At 44.0% G+C, this 24,091-nt stretch overlaps 3 protein-coding genes across 3 annotated transcripts in view; 1 reads left to right on the top strand and 2 right to left on the bottom strand.

Annotated features, from left to right (window-relative positions):
- LOC147628823 (ARM repeat superfamily protein) overlaps nucleotides 1-24,091 on the top strand; it is a 144,215-nt gene that overhangs the window by 69,073 nt on the left and 51,051 nt on the right. Inside the window, 2 exon segments of the mRNA XM_086811980.1 lie at nucleotides 10,784-10,965; nucleotides 11,069-11,318. Of these exon segments, the coding sequence (XP_086668106.1) occupies nucleotides 10,784-10,965; nucleotides 11,069-11,318 (432 nt within the window).
- Nucleotides 12,653-14,477, bottom strand: LOC147628825 (uncharacterized). Its single transcript, XM_086811981.1, has 2 exons — nucleotides 13,350-14,477; nucleotides 12,653-13,228 (listed from the first exon to the last, which is right to left on the bottom strand). The coding sequence occupies exons 1-2, from the start codon at nucleotides 14,382-14,384 to the stop codon at nucleotides 12,800-12,802; spliced, it is 1,464 nt and encodes a 487-aa protein (XP_086668107.1). The 5' UTR covers nucleotides 14,385-14,477; the 3' UTR covers nucleotides 12,653-12,799.
- On the bottom strand, nucleotides 14,493-15,095 carry LOC147628824 (uncharacterized). The gene is given in 1 exon segment (XM_086812378.1): nucleotides 14,493-15,095. A coding segment is annotated over 1 exon segment (567 nt). The 5' UTR covers nucleotides 15,060-15,095.

Here is a 24,091-nt window from a genome sequence, read left to right as displayed (position 1 = left end):
TGTGTTTGCCTGCCTGACGTGTTACTTACTGAGCGGGGACGCTTGCCAGTGAGTCGTGAAGTCTGCTCTGTATTCTGACGAGTTTTAGTGCATGTGAACAGGTGGTAAGTATGTTGCACATGTAGTTTTTAATATTTAATTCTAACCCCTTTGTTTTATAAGGTTAGGTGTTCACACTTATTTAAAAGTGGGCACCCCCTTTGGGCACCCACTTTGGGGCCAAGGTGGGGAGCCCCACTTTTAAGTGAGTGTGGGGGTGGGCATGGTCACCTACCCCCACTAATCCCCCACATGCATGCGTGGGTATCACTAAGGTTAACTCCACATGAATATTATTAAAAAAAGCTCCCTCCTTCAAGCGTAGAATCAATCGCTTCCTTCTGGCGTTGATTTTTCATCAACCGGCGATCATCTTCTCTTGCGCCTGATTTTCCCCAGGCGGCTGGCTGCAACTGTTTCTGTACCTTCTGTACTGCAGGCTGTACCTTCTGTACTGCAGGCTGTGTACCTTCTGTACTGCAGGCTGTGTACAACTTCTCTCCCTCAAGCTGACGGCTGCTTTCCCTGCACAGCGACTGCAATACCCACTGCTCTGCTGGCTGCGCTTACTACCATACCAGGCGGCTGATGTATTGTTGCTCCTTCAGGCGGCTGCTACTGCACTCAGACGTGGGCCTTCTTCACAAGGCACTGCTGCGCATGTTTACCCCAGGCGGCTGCTGAATCTGCTGTGCATAGGCGGCTACTGTGCCGCAGCCGGCTGCCATCACCTGAAGGCTACCTGCCTCTGTGCTACTACAGTCGGCTGCCCCACCACAACTCTTCTTCATGCAGACGCCAAAGCTCTAAACCTCTGCTGGTAGCTGTGTATTGTCTCTCTCCTCTCTTGCAAGTGGAAGTTTCTCTCTCACAGCAGGCGGCTGTGCCCTTTGTGGTGGAACTTATCTTGGTGATTCTTCACGAGGCTACTCTTTCTTCAACAAGGGTGGTTTCATCCTCAGCAAACCACAAGTATTGGTTTCCTATCAACCATCTACAAGTAAGTGATTTTCAGATTTGAGTAAAGAATTATATGTTTAAATCTGATAAAAGATTCATCCCGCTCGGCCAACACCCGTTCGGTGCCGGGTTGTCCAAGCTGTATTGGCGAACCTCGGTCCAAAGGTGCTGAGATCGGGAGAGCCAGGCGTTAGTACGAGAGCGCCTGTTTGTGCGTGGTCTCGGAACACCAGTGAGGCGCTCTCCGCGGAGTCCAGTGAAAGCACAGGACCGCAGAGATTGGACCACACTAGTGGTCGTTCTGCTTCGAGTCTCTACATCGAAATTCGAGCCTACTTGTTTGGTATTGTTTTCATATGTACATGGACATTATCTGGTTCTTGGAACCCATGGAGCATTGTATTTATTAAATACTCCCAATAAATATATCATATATTGAGGGGGGGGGGCGGCCCGTTCCGGCCCCAGTGCTGGTGTCCATATTTCCATTTCATTTCATTTAAATTTCAAGTTGTTTTAAGTTGTCCATTTCATATTTGTGGTTTTAAAGTTGTGCTATTAAGCGTGTGGGTGTCCAACGGAGTCTTTCCCACTTGACGGGATCGGTTTCATTGGTATCAGAGCACGGTTGTTTCCCTCTTCCTAGTGGGGAAACGAACCTGTGTACTGGACATCCCGGTTTTGGCAAACTTTGAACACAATGGACAGCCAAGGCAACCCTTTGGAAGTACCAAATTCGAGGGGTCCATCTAGTGCTTCTCGTGGGTCTGATGCCCTGCGTGGTAGGCACAAGCCCCTTGAAAGGGTTATGGATAGTGAATCCAAGGGTCAACTGTCTCCAGGAAAGACAGTTATGCTTGAACAAGAGCCTGATGCTATGAGGGCTGAAATGGAACATATGAGAAAACTTTTGCAGGCTCAAGAGCAAGAATTGAAGTTTTTGCATGAAGATCCACATCTACAAAGTGCTATTGAAGCCAGGAAGGCTGATGCTATGGTTGATGTAACCTTTGAATCAATGGCTCGTGAAGTGGGCAAGAAACCAAGGGAGTTGGCACTTGCCTATCTCCTTCGCAAAGGTGATATCAAAGAGGGGGATGACGGAGAGCTGACATTCAGAAATCCACCTCGTTTGAAGCATGGAGATCCCGCATCCCAAAGGCTGAAATCTTTTATGCAAAAGGAAGAGGTGACTGTCACCTCTCGACATGCATCCTCTCCCCAAGGCACTAAGCCTGACAGATATATGTATGCCAGTGCTCTTGGAGGGCACGAAAGTCACATGCATGCAAGATATGTATCTCATGGTGACAGGTCTACTTCCAGAAAAATTTTGCCTTCTGAGTTGTCTCATAGAGAGACCATGCCATATGCAGGTAAGTCACATGCATCTGAGCTTCGAGTTCGTGGAGCACATGCCACCGTGCCCCATGAAGCTTCTATGACGGCCCATGGAGCCCATGCAGACAGGGCTACCCCGTTGGATAAGGGGAAAAGAAAAAGAGAGGACCATGAGCCTCATGCCAGGAAGCTCAAGGAGTTCAAAGCAGGTGATAAATCTGTCAAATTTGATGTCTTTCATGGTGAACATGATGCTTCTAAGGTGTTAGCGTTTGTGGCACAGTTCGACATTGCTTTTAGCGATGAGGATTTCACAGAAAAATCAAAGGTGCGCCATGCTAGCATGTTTCTAAAAGGGACTGCTGCCCATTGGTGGATCACTGAAAAGATCACCAAGGATCCGATCTCCACTTGGAAGGAATTCAAGGATAGATTTTATGCTCAGTTCTTGCCACCCAATGCGGAGCAAACTCTCACTCAAAAGTGGGACAGGCTGGAACAAAAAGATAATGAGAGTGTGCAACAGTATGTTAACAAATTCTGGAAAGTGTTGCTGGAAGTGACTCCCTTCATGCAAATCACAGAGGATGAAAGAAAGAGGAAGTTTCGTTCTGGATTGCAACCAGCATATAGATCGGGTATTGAATTGCACCCAAAACATACGTTGCAACAACTCACAGCTTCTGCCCTTGCTACGGAGCAATTGGTGCTCAAGATCAAGCAAGATCAAGGAGGTTTCAAGGGGAAGGACAAGGCTGTCCCAAATCAGCAAAAGGGTGGACAGCCACCTAAAAAGAACTTCCGAGAGCCTTACAAGGGTGGTAAAGCTGAAAATAACACATCTAAAGAACAGGGCCCAAGAAAGAACAAATTCGGCTTAACCCCGGAGCAAAGAGAGCAATATGCTAAGGATGGAAAATGCTTTTCTTGTGGTAGCAAAGACCACATGTTTCGGCAATGCCCAGATCGCAAATCAAAGCACGAGGACAAGCACACCAAAGCAAATGTTCATGCAGTTCCTGATGTGCAAGGTAATACAGGTCATGATGCTAAAGAGAGAATGGTTTGCAAGGCTTGGGGGCAAATCAAGGATCAGCCCGCACTCTTCATGTTTGATGACTGTGCAACTGACAATTTCATCTCTATGCAAATGGCAGCTGCATTGGGTATTGAGGTTGAAAACATGGGACCTCAGATTGAAGCTGAAGCTGCATTTATTGGCAAAGAGGTGCAGGTTGCCCCTTTGATTGGGAAGTTGCGTATCCATATACAGGGCTATCTTGATAATGAGCATTTTCTAGTTGCTCCACTGAATGGATGTGATGTATTGTTGGGCAAGCCGTGGCGTCATAGGCTTGAGCCCCGCAAAGACTGCAAGTCCAATATGATTTCTTTTATGCATAAAGGCCGCATGCACTTTATTGATGCTGGCAAAGAAGGGGATTCCATCCCAGTTGTATCACACATCCAAATTAATAAAGCAATGAAAAAGAGTCTTTCAGCGTACTTGGTTTTTGTGCGTGATAGTCTTGTGCCAAATCATCAAAATGTGGATGCTATGTCTAATGATAGGCTGAATTTTGTTAATGCATTCAACGACTGTTTTGCTGACTCGTTGCCAGGTGAATTACCTCCCCAAAGGCCCGAAGATCACCGCATAGATCTTGTGCCAGGTAGTTCTCCACCTAACAAACCCGCATACCGAGTGAGTGCTGCACAACAAGAAGAAATTATGAAGCAGGTAAACGAGCTTTTAGAGAAAGGTTTGGTTCAGCCCAGTTCCTCACCTTACTGCTCTCCTGTGCTTCTTGTTCAAAAGAAGGACGGATCATTCCGTATGTGTGTGGACTATAGAGCTTTGAACAAGCTTACCATCAAGAACAGATTTCCTATTCCACGTATTGATGATATCTTGGATAAGCTTGATGGTTCAGCTTGCTTTAGCAGAGTTGATTTGAAGAGTGGTTATCACCAGATTCGCGTGGTGCCACAAGATGTCCATAAGACTGCATTCAGGACAGCCTTCGGATTATATGAATTCTTGGTAATGCCTTTTGGTCTCACCAATGCTCCTGCTACTTTTAATCGTATGATGGATAGGATATTCCGACCCCATCGCAAGTTTACAGGAGTCTTCTTTGATGATATCTTGGTTTTCTCCAAGAATGAGCAGGAACACAGAACTCATTTGGTCACAGTGTTCGAAGAGTTGCGGAAGCATAAACTTTTCGTCAATGCCAAGAAAAGTGAGTTTTTCCTTTCAGAGATTCATTATCTGGGACATATTGTATCCAAAGATGGAGTTACAATGGATCCTGCAAAGATAGAGACTATTCGGAATTGGCCCGAATTACAAAACGTACATCAAGTACGTAGTTTTCAGGGATTATGTTCGTACTACAGGCGTTTCATAAGGCATTTTGCTTTGATTGCCACCCCTCTACATGATCTCACGAAGAAGAAAGCTGCTTTCAAATGGACTTCAAAGGAACAGGATGCTTTCTTGCAGCTCAAGCATGCGATCATATGTGGTCCAGTATTGATTGTTCCTGACTTGCACAAGTCATTCGTGGTTGAATGTGATGCTTGTGGTGATTGCATAGGAGCTGTCCTAAATCAAGAAGGGCATGCAGTTGCATACGAGAGCCGTCGTTTGCATGATGCTGAGCTTCATATGGATATCTATGAGAAAGAGCTCTTGGCTGTAATTCACGCCTTAAAGATTTGGAAACACTACCTACTTGGGGCTGAATTTGTAGTCAAGACAGATCATCAAAGCTTTTGAGATACTTTCTATCTCAAACTAAGCTTTCAGAGAAGCAGATGAGAATGGCAAACTTTCTTTCCCTGTTTCATTTTCAGATTGTGCATACTCCAGGAAAGAAAAATGTAGTGGCCGATGCACTATCTAGGAGGCCTTATGTTGCTGCTATATCAGTGGCCTCTCATGGAGACTTATCTGCTATGAGAGATTTGTATCATTTGGATGCTGATTTTTGCCATAAATGGACTGATTTGATGGCTAGTCATACACATGCCTCTTATGTTATCAACGAGGGTTATCTTATGAAGGATAATTGCCTATGTGTGGTGAAGGATTTGCGTCCAAAGGTTATGGACGAATGTCACGCTCCACCATATGATGCTGGTCATAGAGGTATTATGCCTACTACTCGCATGATTCAGAGGTATTTCTTTTGGCCAAGCATGCGTAAAGACATTGAGGCTTATGTGCGTGCATGTATTACTTGCCTAAAAGGTGAAATTTGATAGGCAAAAGCCTCCAGGTTTGCTTCAGCCATTGCCTATTGCCTCGCAACCTTGGGAAAGTATCACGATGGATTTTATTATGGATTTGCCTAGATCCCAGCATGGGAATGATGCTATTTGGACTATTGTGGACAGGTTTAGCAAGCAAGCTCATTTCTTGCCCGTCAAGAAAACCATCAAAGCTGATCATATGGTAAAGCTTTTTCTTGCTAATATTTTCAAGCATCATGGTATGCCTAAATCCATTGTTGGGGATGGAGATCCCAGGACTACAAGCCTATTTTGGAGGGCTTTATTTGATAATATGGGTACTAAGCTTGAGTTTTCATCAGCTTATCATCCCCAAACGGATGGCCAAAGTGAAGCTGCAAATTCAGCCGTGTTGGATTTGTTGAAATGTTATGTGGCAGATCAAAAGAGTGCATGGGAGAAGTATCTTCCACTTGTTGAGTTTGCCTACAACAATACGATCCATGCTTCCACAGGAAAGGCTCCATTTGAGATTATTTATGGCAGAGTGGTCTTGCCACCCACCTTCGTACCAAGGATGAGATTTTTGCAGCTGATGAATATGTTCGTGACTTGGATGTTGCCTTTGGTCAGGTGCGGACAGCCATTGCAAGATCTCAGGATAAGCATAAAATGGCTGCGGACAAGCATAGAAGGGACATGGAAGTCAAAGAAGGTGATTGGGTATTGCTGAAATTTGAGAAGGCTAGGCTTCGGAAGAGGCCAGGACGAGAAGGATCATATCCTAAGCTTTCTCCTCGCTATTATGGACCCTTCAAGGTGATTCAGAAGATCAATGAAGTGTCCTACAGGCTTGCTTTACCTAGTCATTGGAAGATTCACAATGCTTTTCATGTGAGTCTATTTCGGAAATATGTGGGGCCAGATCCTGATGAGCCTGTCACAGAAGATCCGCCAGAAATTGAAGAGCTTGAGGAGATCCTCCAGCCAGAACAGATTGTGTTTCACAAGGAGAGAAAGCTACCTGCAGGAAAGCTTTCCAGGAGATACCTTGTGAAGTTTAAAAATTATTTGCCTATTGATGCCAAATGGGTAAATGAGGATTATTTTGCAGATTATCCGCAATTGTTGCAGGCATATCTTGAGGCTTTTCAGTTGAGGTCAACTCTTTAGAAGCCCGGGGGGATGTCACCAATTGGCCGACCATTTGGTCCATTCCTAGTTTTTGCGTCTCGTTCACTTGAGGCCAGGCCGGCGTCTCATGTGAAGAGGCCAGTATTTTGCTGACATGGACGGGAGCCAGATTGGTGCCACCCGTGTGTTAGCAGGATGGTGTCGTATGGACGGGAGCCAGACCAGTGCCACCCGTGTATGACCTGGACTTGTTCGATCCATGGGACTGTCACGCCATGGAAGAGCCAGTATTCGTGCCGTGTTTTACCTATGGGACTGTCACACCATAGGGAAACTCGTGCCTGGAACTGTGTCTTACCTATGGGACTGTCACTCCATAGGAAGACCAGGTTTTTATGTTTTTATGTCGTGCCAGTTTTGTGCCGACAGATATTTTGTACATGTTCCATGAACGGGAGATATGTCCATGTTACTTTTTGCACATGCACACATATTTTGCATGTTTGAAACTGTTTTCGCATGACATGTATTTGTGTGTTTGCCTGCCTGACGTGTTACTTACTGAGCGGGGACGCCTGCCAGTGAGTCGTGAAGTCTGCTCTGTATTCTGACGAGTTTTAGTGCATGTGAACAGGTGGTAAGTATGTTGCACATGTAGTTTTTAATATTTAATTCTAACCCCTTTGTTTTATAAGGTTAGGTGTTCACACTTATTTTAAAGTGGGCACCCTCTTTGGGCACCCACTTTGGGGCCAAGGTGGGGAGCCCCACTTTTAAGTGAGTGTGGGGGTGGGCATGGTCACCTACCCCCACTAATCCCCCACATGCATGCGTGGGTATCACTAAGGTTAACTCCACATGAATATTATTAAAAAAAGCTCCCTCCTTCAAGCGTAGAATCAATCGCTTCCTTCTGGCGTTGATTTTTCATCAACCGGCGATCATCTTCTCTTGTGCCTGATTTTCCCCAGGCGGCTGGCTGCAACTGTTTCTGTACCTTCTGTACTGCAGGCTGTACCTTCTGTACTGCAGGCTGTGTACCTTCTGTACTGCAGGCTGTGTACAACTTCTCTCCCTCAAGCTGACGGCTGCTTTCCCTGCACAGCGACTGCAATACCCACTGCTCTGCTGGCTGCGCTTACTACCATACCAGGCGGCTGATGTATTGTTGCTCCTTCAGGCGGCTGCTACTGCACTCAGACGTGGGCCTTCTTCACAAGGCACTGCTGCGCATGTTTACCCCAGGCGGCTGCTGAATCTGCTGTGCATAGGCGGCTACTGTGCCGCAGCCGGCTGCCATCACCTGAAGGCTACCTGCCTCTGTGCTACTACAGTCGGCTGCCCCACCACAACTCTTCTTCATGCAGACGCCAAAGCTCTAAACCTCTGCTGGTAGCTGTGTATTGTCTCTCTCCTCTCTTGCAAGTGGAAGTTTCTCTCTCACAGCAGGCGGCTGTGCCCTTTGTGGTGGAACTTATCTTGGTGATTCTTCACGAGGCTACTCTTTCTTCAACAAGGGTGGTTTCATCCTCAGCAAACCACAAGTATTGGTTTCCTATCAACCATCTACAAGTAAGTGATTTTCAGATTTGAGTAAAGAATTATATGTTTAAATCTGATAAAAGATTCATCCCGCTCGGCCAACACCCGTTCGGTGCCGGGTTGTCCAAGCTGTATTGGCGAACCTCGGTCCAAAGGTGCTGAGATCGGGAGAGCCAGGCGTTAGTACGAGAGCGCCTGTTTGTGCGTGGTCTCGGAACACCAGTGAGGCGCTCTCCGCGGAGTCCAGTGAAAGCACAGGACCGCAGAGATTGGACCACACTAGTGGTCGTTCTGCTTCGAGTCTCTACATCGAAATTCGAGCCTACTTGTTTGGTATTGTTTTCATATGTACATGGACATTATCTGGTTCTTGGAACCCATGGAGCATTGTATTTATTAAATACTCCCAATAAATATATCATATATTGAGGGGGGGGGGCGGCCCGTTCCGGCCCCAGTGCTGGTGTCCATATTTCCATTTCATTTCATTTAAATTTCAAGTTGTTTTAAGTTGTCCATTTCATATTTGTGGTTTTAAAGTTGTGCTATTAAGCGTGTGGGTGTCCAACGGAGTCTTTCCCACTTGACGGGATCGGTTTCATGGAGTCTGCATATCCATCAACAGCCAGCTTTCTTCTCAGGTGGTGGACTCAGGTACCATCGTCCTAGGCAAGAGTGCAATGTGTACTTTTTTCGAGAGGAGGATTGGGTTGGCTTTCTCAAACTCTATCGTTGTCTAGCACCGCCTCTTGTTGCTCTCACTGCTCGTCATCGCTCGCACCTGCCGGTTGTACCTGCTCATTGATGTCGTCAGCCCATCGCACACTTACGTCATGAGTACGACACTGCCACGTCAGTTGTACCTACAAGCTGTGATGTAAGCAAAAATTAGGGTATTGAAAAATAAGGTGAAATCCATCAAATTGATGCTCTTACACACAGATTTTTGGGGCTTTTCAAAAATTGAGTCCTTTGCATCAGATTAAGTTTTCAACAATATCCAAAATTTGGGGCTTTTCCAAATTGAAGCTTCCTACATCAAATGGAAGCTCCCACAATGCCATGGAAGGAGCATTGGCATGGAAGCGTCATCGAAAGATACCGTTCTTCATCGATGTACGCCGGTGTTTGTTAACTTCCAAAAATTTCTCTTTTCCTTGTTTTTGTGTTTGAGTTGTGGGTTCTGCACTTGAGAAGTCCCCCAAAAACAGAATTAAATAATCCTATGCGTGTTTTTCATTTTGTAATGCCTTGTTTCTATAAAAGGCTTTGTCATTCCATGTGATACCTTGCTTAGTGTAAGGGGGAGTGTCTTCGTAGACTGATGTAGGCACAGTCATGTGTGGTCAAGCTCTTATATCATGCATGACAGGAGAGTTTTAGGTGTTGGCACACTGTGTTCTTTTGTATCATGTGCTACAGTGTAGAGCCCAAATCACCATGGCTATTGAAGGTCCTCTCAAGCACCTCCACCTTCGCTCCGAAGGGGGGTTAGTTAGGATTTGGAGCCTCGTGTGTGTGAAGCACTGTTTGTGTGTGTGTGTATGTATGTGTGTGTGTCTGTGTGTGTGAAAACAGCCCCTAAAAGTGTTGTTATTGTTCTAATAGTGTGTGAACACACTCTCATAAGTGGATAAGATAAGTGTGTCGATTGGCATTCACTTATTAGAGTGTCATATTTGTATGGGTCAAAAAATAAGGCTGTAACCCTACAAAAGCATTGAATATGAAATACATTTATGAATCAATTTAATCATCATTGAGTCGTGCAATACTCTCTCTTTGAGCATTCTCTCTCTCTCTCTCTCTCTCTCTCTCTCTCTCTCTCTCTCTCCCATAGTAGTTAGGAAAGGCGTTTCCTATAGGGAAGGAAACTTGGAAACGTTTCCTTGTAGGAAACGGCTTTTTTTTCAAGTAAATTTTTTGACATTTTTTTTTTGCCCCAACTCTAACGTCGAAATTTGTGCGACTCTTTTGATAAAGTTTTTTATGTAGTGTCATGTATGGTTTTTTTTTTGTGGCATGGAATGATGGATGATTGGATCATGGATCATGGACAATGGACCATGGTCTATGAATCATGATGATTCGACATTGATGATGGATGGTTATTTGTGATTCAAAGAATGTAGGCTTTAAATTGATGTTTCCATGTATTCTATGCATTTAGTGTTATTTTTACATATTTTATGCAGTATAATTTGAAATTTTGCACATGCAAAAACCTGTAGGTAGGAAACTTGTAGGAAACTCTGGGCTGATTTTACGAAACCCGTTTGAAACGCTTTTGAAACTTTTAGGAAACCCGTTTCAAACAACCCCCTAACTACTATGCTCTCTCCCAACACACACACACCCCATGGATCTCTTTGATCCACCATACCTTAGGCTTGTACCTATGATATCTTCCATAAGTGAATTGATTTGAATCAAAGCAATTTGGACAGCAGCTGTTTCAATCTATTGAAAATGTTATAATTTAATAATCACGTCACTTATGAACGCTTGTTTTATTTTGCTGATGTAGATTATGGATGTCAACTCGCATGCATGTTTGGGTTCTGTACCGGCTTATGTTCCATCAGTTCTGCACTTCATTGAGAAGTTTGTTCAAATCTCTTTGGGCAGTGAGATGAATGTAGGAGCACCGCAGGTGACTTATGATACAAGAGCACAAAGACCTACCTTAGATTCATTACAAGCTTTGGGGTAAGATTGTAGAAATTGTTCGCACTTGGCACTTCTTATGAAGTTTTGGGCTTAAACTACTAAACATTAGTTTTTTGGTGGTTATGCTCTTTGCTTTTTGCAGGCAAATTGTCCATGATTTTGGGGATCAGTTGTCTTCCAATGATGTTGTGAGGATCACAGCCCTCCTCCTCAACTTAATCAAATGCCCGAAGCTTTCCTTAACAAATGTCTCAGTATCGATTCAAGATGCAAGTTGTTCGTTGAAGATTAGAGATTTGGAAACACAGAGGCTTGTTTTTGTTGCACTAGCAAATTTACTTACTCAATCTAGAAACTTGATTCCAAGTGAGACCTGGCTGGAGATAGTAAAGGTGCATTTTAAACCTAATTCCTTGTCCATATTACACAACTAGTCAAAACTTCACCAGATGGTTAGCCTTTATTGTTTATCAGGAAACTTCTATGTTTTAAAATAAATTAAAATTTATTGAATATTGTATTATTTGATATAGTAGATTTGATAAATAAGTTTTTAAATAAATATTTGAAATGGATTAATTGAAAAATCCATTAAGTAAAATTGCAAGAGGGAGCATTTTATTAATGTGATTTTCAAAGACATTCTTATAAACCAAACTTCATTAAAATGTTAAATATATAGTAAAGATTGATAAAGCAGATTTGTTCTTTTTTTCAAAAAAAGAAGATTTGCAATTGATTTATTAATTTTTTCATTGGGGGGAAGAAAAAAGGGAAGAGCGACACCAAGAGACCCATCACTAAAAGTTAAAACTTTTATTTCAAGAAACAAGAATTACAAAAGAACATAACTGTTAAGTGGCCACATCATATCTGTACAAGGGATGTTCTTTTAGGTGACATCCCAGATGTATTGTTGTTTCTTTTGCCACTTGACATTTTAGTTGGATGCTTGTGGCATCCTTTTCTCAGATTTCTATGTTTGGTTGTCGTCCTAACTCCTTTGTCACTTTGTATCCTAGATGTCTGATTGTTTAGTGGTAAAGCAATAAAACACTCCTTTAAAGGATGTGCATATACAGTGCAATTGTAAATCATGATGTTCATGCTCAGCTTGTCTTGTAGACTCATATAACATCTATTGCACTTTCTTCCAATTCGTATGTAGCCATCTCTCCATACTGTCCAATTTCACTTATTCCTTGGACACTTGCTCAAAATACAAGAAGTAAATTGTTGAATTGACAAGAGACACACAATGAGCCGGAACGGCCGACCCCTCCCTCAAATAAAGTATATTGATCTTGGGAGAATCAAGTACATAGTGTCATGGGCATTTCTGACCAGATTTCCATACCAATGCATATGAATACAGTATTGCAAACAAGTGGTTGTTGATGTAGACTTGCAATCCACACTACCCTCTCAAGTGCCCATGTTCCCTACTATCTGCTCTCTATTGTTCCGCCAACACATGGTAGCAACAATCTGCAAGAGAGCACGTAGGACAAGAGAACACTACACAGGGTATGTGATCTTGTAATCAGGTTCCTCCCTCCCATAGTTGTCACGGTACGAAAATACGATACCGTACGGTACGATACCGTACGGGAATATTCGGTACGATATGAAATTTTGGGATATGGTACGATAAAATACGGTTTTTTAAATTAAAGAACACCTACAAACATAGACATTTTCAATTTGGAAGGGTAGAGTCTAGAGAAGTTGTTTCAAACCAAAATATCATTAAAAACAACTAAACAAGTTTGAAGTGACAAACAAAAGTACATAAAGTATAGAGGTGCGATGCGATCATGCGCGCTAGGCGCGAGTACAAAAAGAGAGGCTAGAGCCAAGGCCCAAGGAGAGACTAGACAAAGGCATCACTATCAGAGCTCTCGCTGAAATCATCCTCATGAGAAGAGGACACATCAGTGGCCTCGCCGAAGTCGCCATCGCTAAGAAGGTTGCCCTCATCATCGAACTCGGGCTCTCTAAGCTCATGTGAGAAGCCAAAGGGAGCATCCTCATCTGCAAGAGCGAGTGTGGAGCTACCCGATCCACGCCGCACATAGGTATGCACTATGTCCCTGGGAGCACCACGAACCGTGCATCCGCGGCTTCCTACTTGCACTCCTCTGCCACTACCTCCACGCCCACGACGAGTGCGAGTAGGTCGTCGATCAAACGACTTGAGCTCTCGATAGATCTCTGCATAGATCCTCTCCTCCTCCTCATCCTGCACTTTGTTTACACTCTGAAGAGTGCCCCCTGTGAGCTTGAATGCATCCACATTCACCTACATTGTACAATGATCAAGTGACAAGCAATGTATTAGAATTTGGTTCCAAATTTCAATAAACATTGAAGTTTGAAATTTGAATGCTTGTAACTTATAACTTATAAGTTGTAACTTATACCTGTCTCGCCGATTCCATCTTTTGCATTGCGCGCAGCATGCGCAAATTAGCGCGGCAATACACTAGCCGCTCTAATTGTTGCGTGCTCAAGCGATTACGTAACTTCGTGTGTACAAGTGAGTAGGAACTCCAGTTCCTCTCACATGCACCTGAAGAGCAATCTTGAGCTAGGATTCTCAAAGCCACCTTTTGGAGGCTTGAGAGTGCATACCCAAATGTCTCCCACCAAAAGAGGGGCTTCACAAGGGATTCCCTCTTCCAACAGGTAGTAGATGCAAACGCGGCTCCTCCCCTTTGGTCATTGTAGCTTATGAGCTCCTCAAGGAACTTCCCATGGCGATCCTCCGGCAATGCTTTGGGCAAGTAAGCATCTCGGGCTTCAAGTAGCTCCACGTTGGTGAAGAGGGCGGGTGATTTGTAAGCCGGATGCAATAAAGCGGCAAGACCATGGATAGGTCTTCGCATCCACTTCCATCTCTTCTCCACAATGGCCAACATACCATCGCGCTTCTCCTCGTCGATGGAAGGAGAAACGCGTAACTCTGCTATGGCCTCTCCCATGAAGTGAACAAGAAGGCCCATGGTGGCTCCCTCCATGTCGGTCATCCGCAATACCCTATAGAAGGGCGTGACCGCAATGACAATAGTGCGGACCGACTGCCAAAACTCCTCCTTTAGGCAAAGCCGTTGCATGGCTTTGGCCTCCGCCGATTCTCGCTCATCCCACTCATTCCACATTGTGGAGACCACTGTTTGGCGAAGGGAGGATTTCACATCGTGGAGGCGCTCCAAGAGGAGCCACATGTAGGCGAAGCGTGTAGATGAAGGCTTCTTCAATTCCAACTTGCTATGTTCGCGGAACATGGCAAGCACCTTCACCTTTGTGGTGAAGAAGGTAACAATAGAGATAGCTTCGGTCATTACTTCCTTCATCCACACTAACTTGCCCATATCCTCCATGAGCAAGTCAATGCAATGGGAGGCACAAGGCGTCCATACTATGGAGGGATAGTCCTTCTCGAGCAACTTCCCCATCCGACGGCAATTTGAAGCGTTGTCGGTGATGACTTGCACCACGTTCTTCGATCCAACCTACATGTCACAATGCACATGAATGGATGCAATGAGCGTATGAGACTTGAGTCATGACTCATGATATAGCCACATATGATCATCTCACATATACTAAAGCCTAAACTTCAAAGACTTTAGTGCAATTTGAAAGTTGAAACTTACCTCCATGATGGCTTGCTTGATATGGCGATATATGAATGCACCCGATGTTTTCCTCCCCGCCTTTCTGGAATCCACGCCCCGCACAAAGTATGTGCCAAGAGGGCAAGAGACAAGTATATTGATGATGCCTCTCTTCTTCCGGTCACTCCATCCGTCGGAGAGGATGCTACACCCATACTTGGACCATGCCGCCCGCACCGGATTGAGAGATCTATCGATTCTTTCCCTCTCGTCCACAAGCCTCTTCGTGCGCATGTCATGATAGGAGACGCCGGTCCATCCTTCACATGGGCCCACATTTGCAATGGCTTTCACCATTGACTTCCATTGATCTACCTTGAGCACATGGAATGAGAGATTGCACTCAATAATGGTGCGTGCAATCTCTATATCCGCTAGCCGTTGCCGTTCTCGGAGATGTGATAGAGAAGAAGAGAACCCCCTGGTGGCTTGGGCTAGAGTGGCTTGCCTCATGGGAGACTCAAGCCTTTGTCTCTTTGAGGAGGCGGAGGTGGAGGCGGCACCGATGGAGGCGGCCGGGGAGGATGTATCACAAGGCGGGGAAATGACCTCATCATCCGTCCTTGAGCTTCTACCATTATCATAGTGAGCACCCAATCCACCCTTGATCTTGTTGAAGATCTCATCGGATATAGCAAGGGGGACTTCCTTGCATGGCGCAACTTACCCCCCCACCTTTCCAACATGTTGGAGAAGCCTAGTAACTCCACTTGTGTATTGTTTGCCACAATACTTACAAGTCCACCTATATGACTTGGACTTTCCATCGGCTTTCTCTACATGGATAGCATGCACATTGAAGGCTTCATTCTTCTCCCTTGTCATTGTAATAGAGAGAGAGAAGTTAGAAGATTCAAGAGATGGATAGGCTTGAGAGAGAGAGAGAGAGAGAGAGAGAGAGAGAGGCTTGAGAAAATGAGAGAGTGAGGCTTGAGTCTTGACTCTTGAGAGAGAGAGAGAGCCTAAAGGCTTGAGAGAGAGAGAGGCTTGAGAGAGGGTCTATGGGGGAGAGAGTGGCTTGAAAGTTGAGAGTTGAGAGAGAGAGAGAGAGAGAGAGGGGGGGGCTTGATGGTCACTTGAGCAAGACTCAAGAGAGGGGGGGGCTTGATGGTTACAACTCACTAGAGTAATGAGAGGCTAGAGCTTTGAGAGAGGCTTAGGGGGTGGGCATTTTATAAGGCCATGTAGCATGTCCAATGGGCACATCTTTGCGATGGAAGTCCTTGGGGTGTTGAGATCTTTGATTTGTCGCCTTTCTTCATGACAAAAGTCTTCAAGAGGATGAAGGGAACCATGGGAAAGCTTCCCCTATGGTTCAACTTGAGAAAGGAGAGCCGAAATTAGGGTTTTCAGCAAAAAGACCAGAAATTACAGCAAAAAATGAGAGCTGTTTTGCTGAATTTCAGACATTGGGAGTGAGTAGGAGAGTGATTAGCACTTGGAAACACTCTTGGAAGCTTGGAAAACACCCTAGCAAGTTGGGTATGGCTATGGAGAGCTTGGAAATGGAGAGAAATGGTAGAAAAACAGAGTTTTCAGCCTTTAAAAATCTTCATGAAGAGAAAACACGAATTTTCTCTTAATAAGTAAGTGAATTGGGGTCCAATCAGGTGAAGGGACATGGGGAGATTCCCATTTATGAGTAAAAGGGGAGGATCAGGTCCTGGATATTGAGTCTTGTCCGCCTCAAGACTTCAGTGAGTGTGAACTTGGAAGCAGTTCAATACTTGTAACATTAAAACTAAAAATAACAAAGAACACTTGACACCATCACTGGGACCGGAAAGGGCCGGCCCCCCCCCCTCAATACAGTTGTATTTCTTGGAGTATTTATATGTACAAGTGTTCATGGGTCCTAGGCTAGATTTCTCCATAACAAGGAGTGAGTACAACTGGTAAACAATAAGATTTTGTCGGTGAAGAATCAGTTGTCGGAGTAGACCAAGTCACAGTTAGTCTCCCACCTTCACTGGGTGAACACCTACCCTCATTGGTCTTCCGGGATCGTGTACCAACATGCAAGGTGAAACACCACGGAGGGAGTAATACTTGGTACTCCCGAGTCAATTTTGCTCCCAGTTTTTCTTCATATCTTAATTGACCTTCGTTGGCTACTCAAAATGTGAGGGCGCGGTCAGGGTTATCATGGGAAAAGTCATCCCGGTGGCCTTACTCAATGAAGGTATTGGGGGTGATATTTTTTCTCACTAGACTTGTGAAAACAATATTTAATTATAATAATAACTGAATTTGAAAAATACAGAGTAAATACCTGACAAAGATTCAAATTCAATCCTGAGGAGAGAAGCTCATTCCCTTTTTAATGCACTCCAAAACTGTAGGTGGATACAAGGGTTGCAGGTATAGCTGGGTGCAGGACAACTGCTGCAGGTATAATCAAGTACACCAACAGCATGCGAGTACACTTGCAGGTACAGTCGGGTACTGGAACATAAGGTACAGGCAATTCTGGCTGGTACAATAGGTGCAGCCGGGTACCAGGTAGCAAAAACAGAGGCGGGTACAAGCTTCCAGGCGGGTACTAGTATTTCTTCATGCAATACATGTTATATTATTATTATTAAACTTTAATAATAATGTTGGGCACCCACATCAAAGCAAATGTCCAGCTAATGTTTTAAATGTGTGTGAACACCCAATGTTATAAACATTAAAGCTGACATTACTTAAGGGATTTTACATTTGAAAAGGCCAAAAAGGGTAATACTTATCACCTGCTCACACGCCACACCAACTCATCGGCAGACAGTACACCCACGGTACACTAGGGGTGTCCTCGTCCAGTGTACTGGCACGACATAGCAGGGAAAAGCATGAAAACAAGTCATGCGAAAACAAGTTTATGCATACAAACATAAATGTATGTGCACATGTAATGGACGAAATCTCCCTTTCATGAAACTTGTACAAGGATTTCTTGTCGGGCAAAAAACTGGCGCGACACAAATGTGAAGTCTTGGTTTTCCTATGAAGTGGTAGTCTCATAGGCAAAACACAAGTCCTAGCATGGGCCTTCCTATGGAGTGACAGCCCATAGACAAGATCGGCACAAATATCATTCCTACCATGGAGTGACAGTCCCATGGATAAGATGCAATCCTGGTCATATACGGGTGGCAACAAACATGCTCGCGTCCATATGACACAATACTGGTCACACAGGTGGCACAAAACTGGTTCCCGTCCATGTGACACCAAACGATTGACCCTTTCACATGGGGCACTGGCCTGGCCACATGTGAACATGGTACAAATCTAGCCGCTCTATGGAGTGACAGTCCCATAAAAATGGCTCCAGAAATGGAGATGGAGCAAATGGTGACATCTCCCCCAGCTTCTAAACAGTTGACCTCAACTGAAAAGCCTCAAGATATGCCTACAAAAGCTGTGGGTAATCAGTAAAATAATCCTCATCTACCCACTTTGCATCAATGGGTAAGTAGTTCTTATATTTCACAAGGTATTTCCTGGAAAGCTTCCCATGTGGTAGCTTTCACTCCCCTCACTGTACTCCACTCACCTCCATAGCGTACCCCCCCCCCCCCCCCCCCCTCACCATATTCACACCCTATAAGGGTTTTTGTTTACCTTCCAGTTCCAGTTTCTTTTTCTAGGTGCCAGCAGTATCACCTTTATTTTTCATTTTCTGGTTTTTTATCTAGACATTGTATCAGATCCGCCATGATGTAACTTTTTGGTCTCATAGGTCATTATGGCCTTTTGAAGACGTTAATATAACATTTCATTTCATTTCTCCTTGTTAAATACAATCTGCTCTGGCTGTGGAGGATCTCCTCAAGCTCATCAATCTTGGGCGGATCTTCTGTGATTGACAGGCTTTTCTGGATCTGGCCCCGCAAAAGACTCATGTGAAAAGCATTGTGAATCTTCCAATGGCTAGGTAAATGTAGCCTGTAGGACACTTCATTGATCTTTTCAATCACTTTGAAGGGTCCATAATATCGAGTAGAAAGCTTTGGATATAATCCCTTTGGTCCTGGCCTCTTCCGATGCCTAGCTTTCTCAAATTTCAGCAGTACCCAACCACTTTCCTTGACTTGCATGTACTACCGTCTATGCTTGTCGGCAGCCCTCTTATGCTTGTGTCGTGACCTTTCCCATGGTGGCATGTACTATGTTATTGTAGGCAAACTCTACAAGTGGAAGATACTTCTCCCAGGCACTCTTTTGATCTGCCACATAACACTTCAACAAATCCAACACAGCAGAATTTGCAGCCTCACTTTGACCATTTGTTTGGGGGTGATAAGCAGATGAGAACTCAAGCGTACTGCCCATGTTATCAAATAAAGCCCTCCAAAAGAGGCTCGTAGTCCTTGGATCTCTATCCCCAACAATGGACTTAGGTATACCATGATGCTTGAATATATGAGCAAGGAAAAGCTTCACCATAGGATCAACTTTAATGGTTTTCTTGACGGGCAAAAAGTGAGTTTGCTTGCTAAATCTGTCAATTATGGTCCAAATAGCATCATTACCATGTTGGGATCTAGACAAATCCATAATGAAGTGCATAGTAATGCTTTCCCATGGCTGTGAGAGAATATGCAATGGTTGAAGCAAACCTGGAGGCTTTTGCCTATCAAATTTCACGTTTTGACAGGTAATACATGCGCATACATAAGCCTCAATGTCTTTACTCATGCTGGGCCAAAAGAAATCTCTCTCTATCATGCGTGTCGTAGGTAAAATACCTCTATGACCAGCATAAGGTGGAGCGTGACATTCCTTCATAACCTTTAGACCCATATCCTTCACCACACATAGGCAATTATTCTTCATAAGATAACCCTCTTTGATCACATAAGTGGCGTTCTCATTCAATCCAGTTATACCATGATGCTCGAGAGCAGGAACTTCGTGGCCTTTTCAAGGCCAAACCCATCACTGTTGTTTCTGCTCTGCAAGTCAAGCGGCTCGTTTGCAAACGTGACTGTACAACAACCTTGGTCATGTTACGAGAGCTTGATGCAGAAACTAGTGAGCAATCTCAAGCCTCGTCATCAACAACTGCTTACTTGGAGCAACCCTTCTTCAAGCCTTTTCAGGATCTGTTTCCGAATGATCTTCTGACGACATTGCCTCCTCGTCGCCCTGTGGATCACTCGATTAATCTTGTCCCATTTCAACCTCCTTCAACCCGAGCTCCGTACCGTGTTTCTTACTCTGAATCTCAGGAGATACAAAGGCAATTACAAGAGTTGCTGGACAAAGGTCACATCCGTCCCAGCAAAAGTCCCTTCGGAGCTCCGGTTTTGCTTGTCAAAAAGAAGGATGGATCAATGCGGCTTTGCATTGATTATCGTGCTCTCAACAAGCTGACAATCAAGACCAAATTCCCTTTGTCTTGCATCGATGAGTTGTTCGACCAGTTGCTTGGTGCAAAGGTGTTTTTCAAGATTGATTTGAAGTCCGGCTATCATCAAATTCGTATCCGTAATGGTGATGAATACAAGACAGCCTTTTGGACAAAATATGGCCATTATGATTTCCTTGTCATACCTTTTGGGTTAACCAATGCCCTGGCCACTTTCATGACCCTGATGAATGAAATTTTTGGGCCGTACCTGGACAAGTTTGTGATCGTTTATCTCGATAATATTCTGGTTTTTAGCTGATCTTTGGTCGATCACAAAGAGCATTTACAGATTGTCTTTGGAGTACTACGCACCAATGTGCTGTACATCAACAAGAAGAAGAGCGAATTTTTCAAGAACCATGTGGAATATCTTGGTCACATCATTTCTGCTTATGGGATTGCAGTAGATCCTAAGAAGATTCAAGCGATTGTGGATTGGCCTTTGCCTCTCACCATTTCAGATGTTCGATCTTTCTTGGGACTTGCTAACTTTTATCACAACATTATTAAGTGGTCTTCTGAAGCTGAGCAATCCTTCAATGATCTCAAGCATGCCTTGACGACAACCCCAGTCTTGGCTGTTGCAGACCCCACCCAGCCCTTTGATGTAATGACAAATGCCTCAGATCGTGCTTCTGGTGGAGTTTTGATGCAGAATGATCGTGTCATTGCTTTTGACAGCAGGAAGTTTTCAGCCATTCAAAGCAGGTATCTTGTGTATGATAAAGAGTTTTTGGCAATCGTGCATGCTTATCGGACTTGGAGACATTATCTTCTTGGAGCAGATTCAGTTGTACGTACAGATCATCAATCTCTGACGTACATTTTCACTCAGCTTGTAATGAACTCTCGACAAGGCCGATGGGTTGAATTCTTGGCTAATTTCCACATGACTATCCAGTATGTTCTTGGTCTTCAGAATGTGGTTGCAGATGCTTTGAGCCGCATGCCTCGAGCCACTAATTTTGCCATCACAGATGTGCAAATGGAAATCCCTGCTTGTTTTAAGAATGAATATTTGATTGATAGAGATTTTGGAGATGCGTTCCGTGCTCTCAAATCTTCTAATCCGAGTCCTGCAGAAATGAACATGTTTGCAGCCTACATCATCGTAGCTGAATTGCTGTTCTTTTCTGATCGCATTTGTGTGCCTCACAATACTTCATTGCGTAAGATTCTCATTCAAGGGCATCATGAAGTTCCTTATGCTGCTCATCCTGGTGTCAACAAGACATATCGGCTTTTGTCTGTTACATACTTCTGGCCTTAGATGCAGCAAGATGTTATCAAATTTGTCAAAGCTTGTCATTCTTGTGAGATAATGAAAGCTTCTTGACAACTTCCTCGAGGTTTACTTCAACCTTTGCCAGTTTCCAATGAGAGATGGGAAAGTATCAGTATGGATTTTATCACCACTTTGCCTCGTTCATCCAAAGGCAATGCTCAGATTCTTGTAGTGGTTGATCGATTTTCCAAAATGGCGCATTTCATTCCTTGCAAGAAAGCTGCTTCAGCCCCAAATGTGGCATCATTATTCGTGCAACATGTCTTCAAATTGCATGGATTGCCGAAGTCCATCATCTCTGACCGAGATCCTAAGTTCACTGGACATTTTTGGACGTCTTTGTTCAAATCTCTTGGCACGAATTTGTTGTTCAGTTCAGCCTATCATCCTCAAACAGATGGTTGGACAGACTGAAAGAGTCAATCAGATTTTGGAGGAAATGATTCGACATTACATTCAAGCCCGTTTGGCATCATGGGAAGATTATTTGTCACTCGTGGAATTTGCTTATAATAATTCCCATCATTCAGCAATTGGATTGACCCCATTTCAAGCAGCATATGGGCATACTCCTCTTGTGCCTACAAACTTTGTTTTACAACACAAAGTGGCGTTGGCAGATCAGTTGGTTCAGGAGATGCAAGATGTGTTTGTGCAAGTTCGAGATAAATTGGTCCATGTGCAACAAAAATATCAAAAACAAGCCAACAAGCATCGTTGACATGCAGACTTTCAAGAAGGAGATTTGGTCTTGTTATATGTGGCACCTCACCGCTACAAAACAGTGAAGTCAGTTTTTCCAATGGGCCTTTCAAGATTCTTAAGAAAAATCCAGTTGTTAGTTACAAGTTGGAACTTCCACCTTCATGGGGAAAGGTTCATCCGACTTTTCACATTTCTTGGCTCAAGCAGTATGCTCATGGAGATTCGCCTGTTCCAGACTTATCTTCATATGTACCAGAAATTGAAGATGACCATATTATCCTTGTTCCAGAAGTAATTCTTAACGTACGACAGAAGGAAACAAGAAGAAAGTGATTACAGAATTTTTTGTGAAGTGGATGGATTTGGATGAGTCTGACTCCACTTGGCAAACAGATGAAGAAATGCAGCAGTACCCTAATCTTCTTCAGGAGTTCTTTGACAAACGGATGTCTATCATTTGACACATGGGTTTTATTTTAAATGGGAGGGAATATCACAATTGTGACGTATGTGTGTATCAGATTCTCTCTTCATTGCTGATTCCTGTTGGAGATGCAAAGAGTAACCAGCCAAGGGAACCCCTGCCCTCGACTGGTTGCGACTCTTCGCCAAAGGATGTACCTCTTCATCCAATAGCCACATCCCTTCGACGAATGGTTGTATCCCTTGATGAATGGTTGTGCCTCTACATCGAATAGACACATCCCTTAGCCTAAAGTTGTACCCTTTCGTCTATGGTCATGTCCTTTCGTTATGAGACATGCCTCTTCAAATGTGTCTCTTCATCTCCTATATAAGAGACCTATTGTACTCAGTTTAATCAATTCAATCTTCTCTCAAGTGTTCTCCTGAAGTCTCTTGTTCTCTAAGTTAAGTACTTAAGTAGTAATTAGTACACAATGAGAGATTAACAACATAACCCTCACAGGTATAAGCTTCCAGGCGGATACTTTCCATCAATCACCCACGTGTGGGGAAGAAGTATTTCTTCATGCGATACATGTTATATTATTATTATTAAACTTTAATAATGTTCGGCACCCACATTAAAGCAAATGTCCAGCCAATGTTTTAAATGTGTGTAAACACCCAACCTTATAAACATTAAGGTTGACATTACTTAAGGGATTTTACATTTGAAAAGGCCAGAAAGGGTAATACTTACCACTTGTTCACATGCCACACCAACTCATTAGCAGACAGCACACCCACGGTACACTGGGGGCGTCCCCATCTAGTGTACTTGCACGACATAGCAGGCAAACACACGAAAACAAGTCATGCGAAAACAAGTTCATGCATGCAAACATAAATGCATGTGCACATGTAATGGACGAAATCTCCCTTTCATGAAACTTGTACAAGGATTTCTTGTCGGGCACAAAACTGGGCGCGACAGAAATGTGAAGTCTTGGTTTTCCTATGGAGTGACAGTGCCATAGGCAAAATACAAGTCCTGGCACGGGCCTGCCTATGGTGTGACAATCCCATAGACAAGGTCGGCACAAATATCAGTCCTACCATGGAGTGACAGTCCCACGGACATAGTTGTTACGAGGTGTGCCTCTAACAGTTAGAGGCGTTTGAGGCGTACGAGGCGCGATTGCCTAATCGAGGCGTCAACAAATTTTTTTAATTTTTTTAATTTTTTTAATTTTTTTTGCTGGTTTGAGTCTTTAGACGGGGGCTTTAAGGGCCCAAGGCAGCCCCTCTCACACACACTCTCTCTCTCCCTCATTCTCTCCCTCCCTCCCTTAAGCCTTTCTCAAGACCCAAAGTTCAAAGTTCAAACTTCAAACACACTAGGATGATGATGTTTTTTATACCCACTTTTGGAGCTCTCTCTATACTACCGGTTGATATTAGTTCATTTCATTTTACTTTGTACCCTTGAATCTTGATGATGTATCCAGATAATGATGATGGACTATTTTGGTCTGATAGGTCATTTTGGCCTTTTGCAGACGTTTAATACAGCTTTCTTTCTTTCACACACACACTCTCTCTCCCTCTCATACACACCCGCTCTCTCCCTCCCTAAAGGCTCATACATACACACTCTAGTCTCTCTCTCTCTCTCGCTCTCTCAACTTT

Source organism: Cibotium barometz, chromosome 18, assembly GCF_041138505.1.
Source record: "Cibotium barometz isolate CiBa-2024 chromosome 18, ASM4113850v1, whole genome shotgun sequence".
Taxonomy (NCBI): domain Eukaryota; kingdom Viridiplantae; phylum Streptophyta; class Polypodiopsida; order Cyatheales; family Cibotiaceae; genus Cibotium; species Cibotium barometz.
This window is presented reverse-complemented; position numbering and strand designations above follow the sequence as displayed.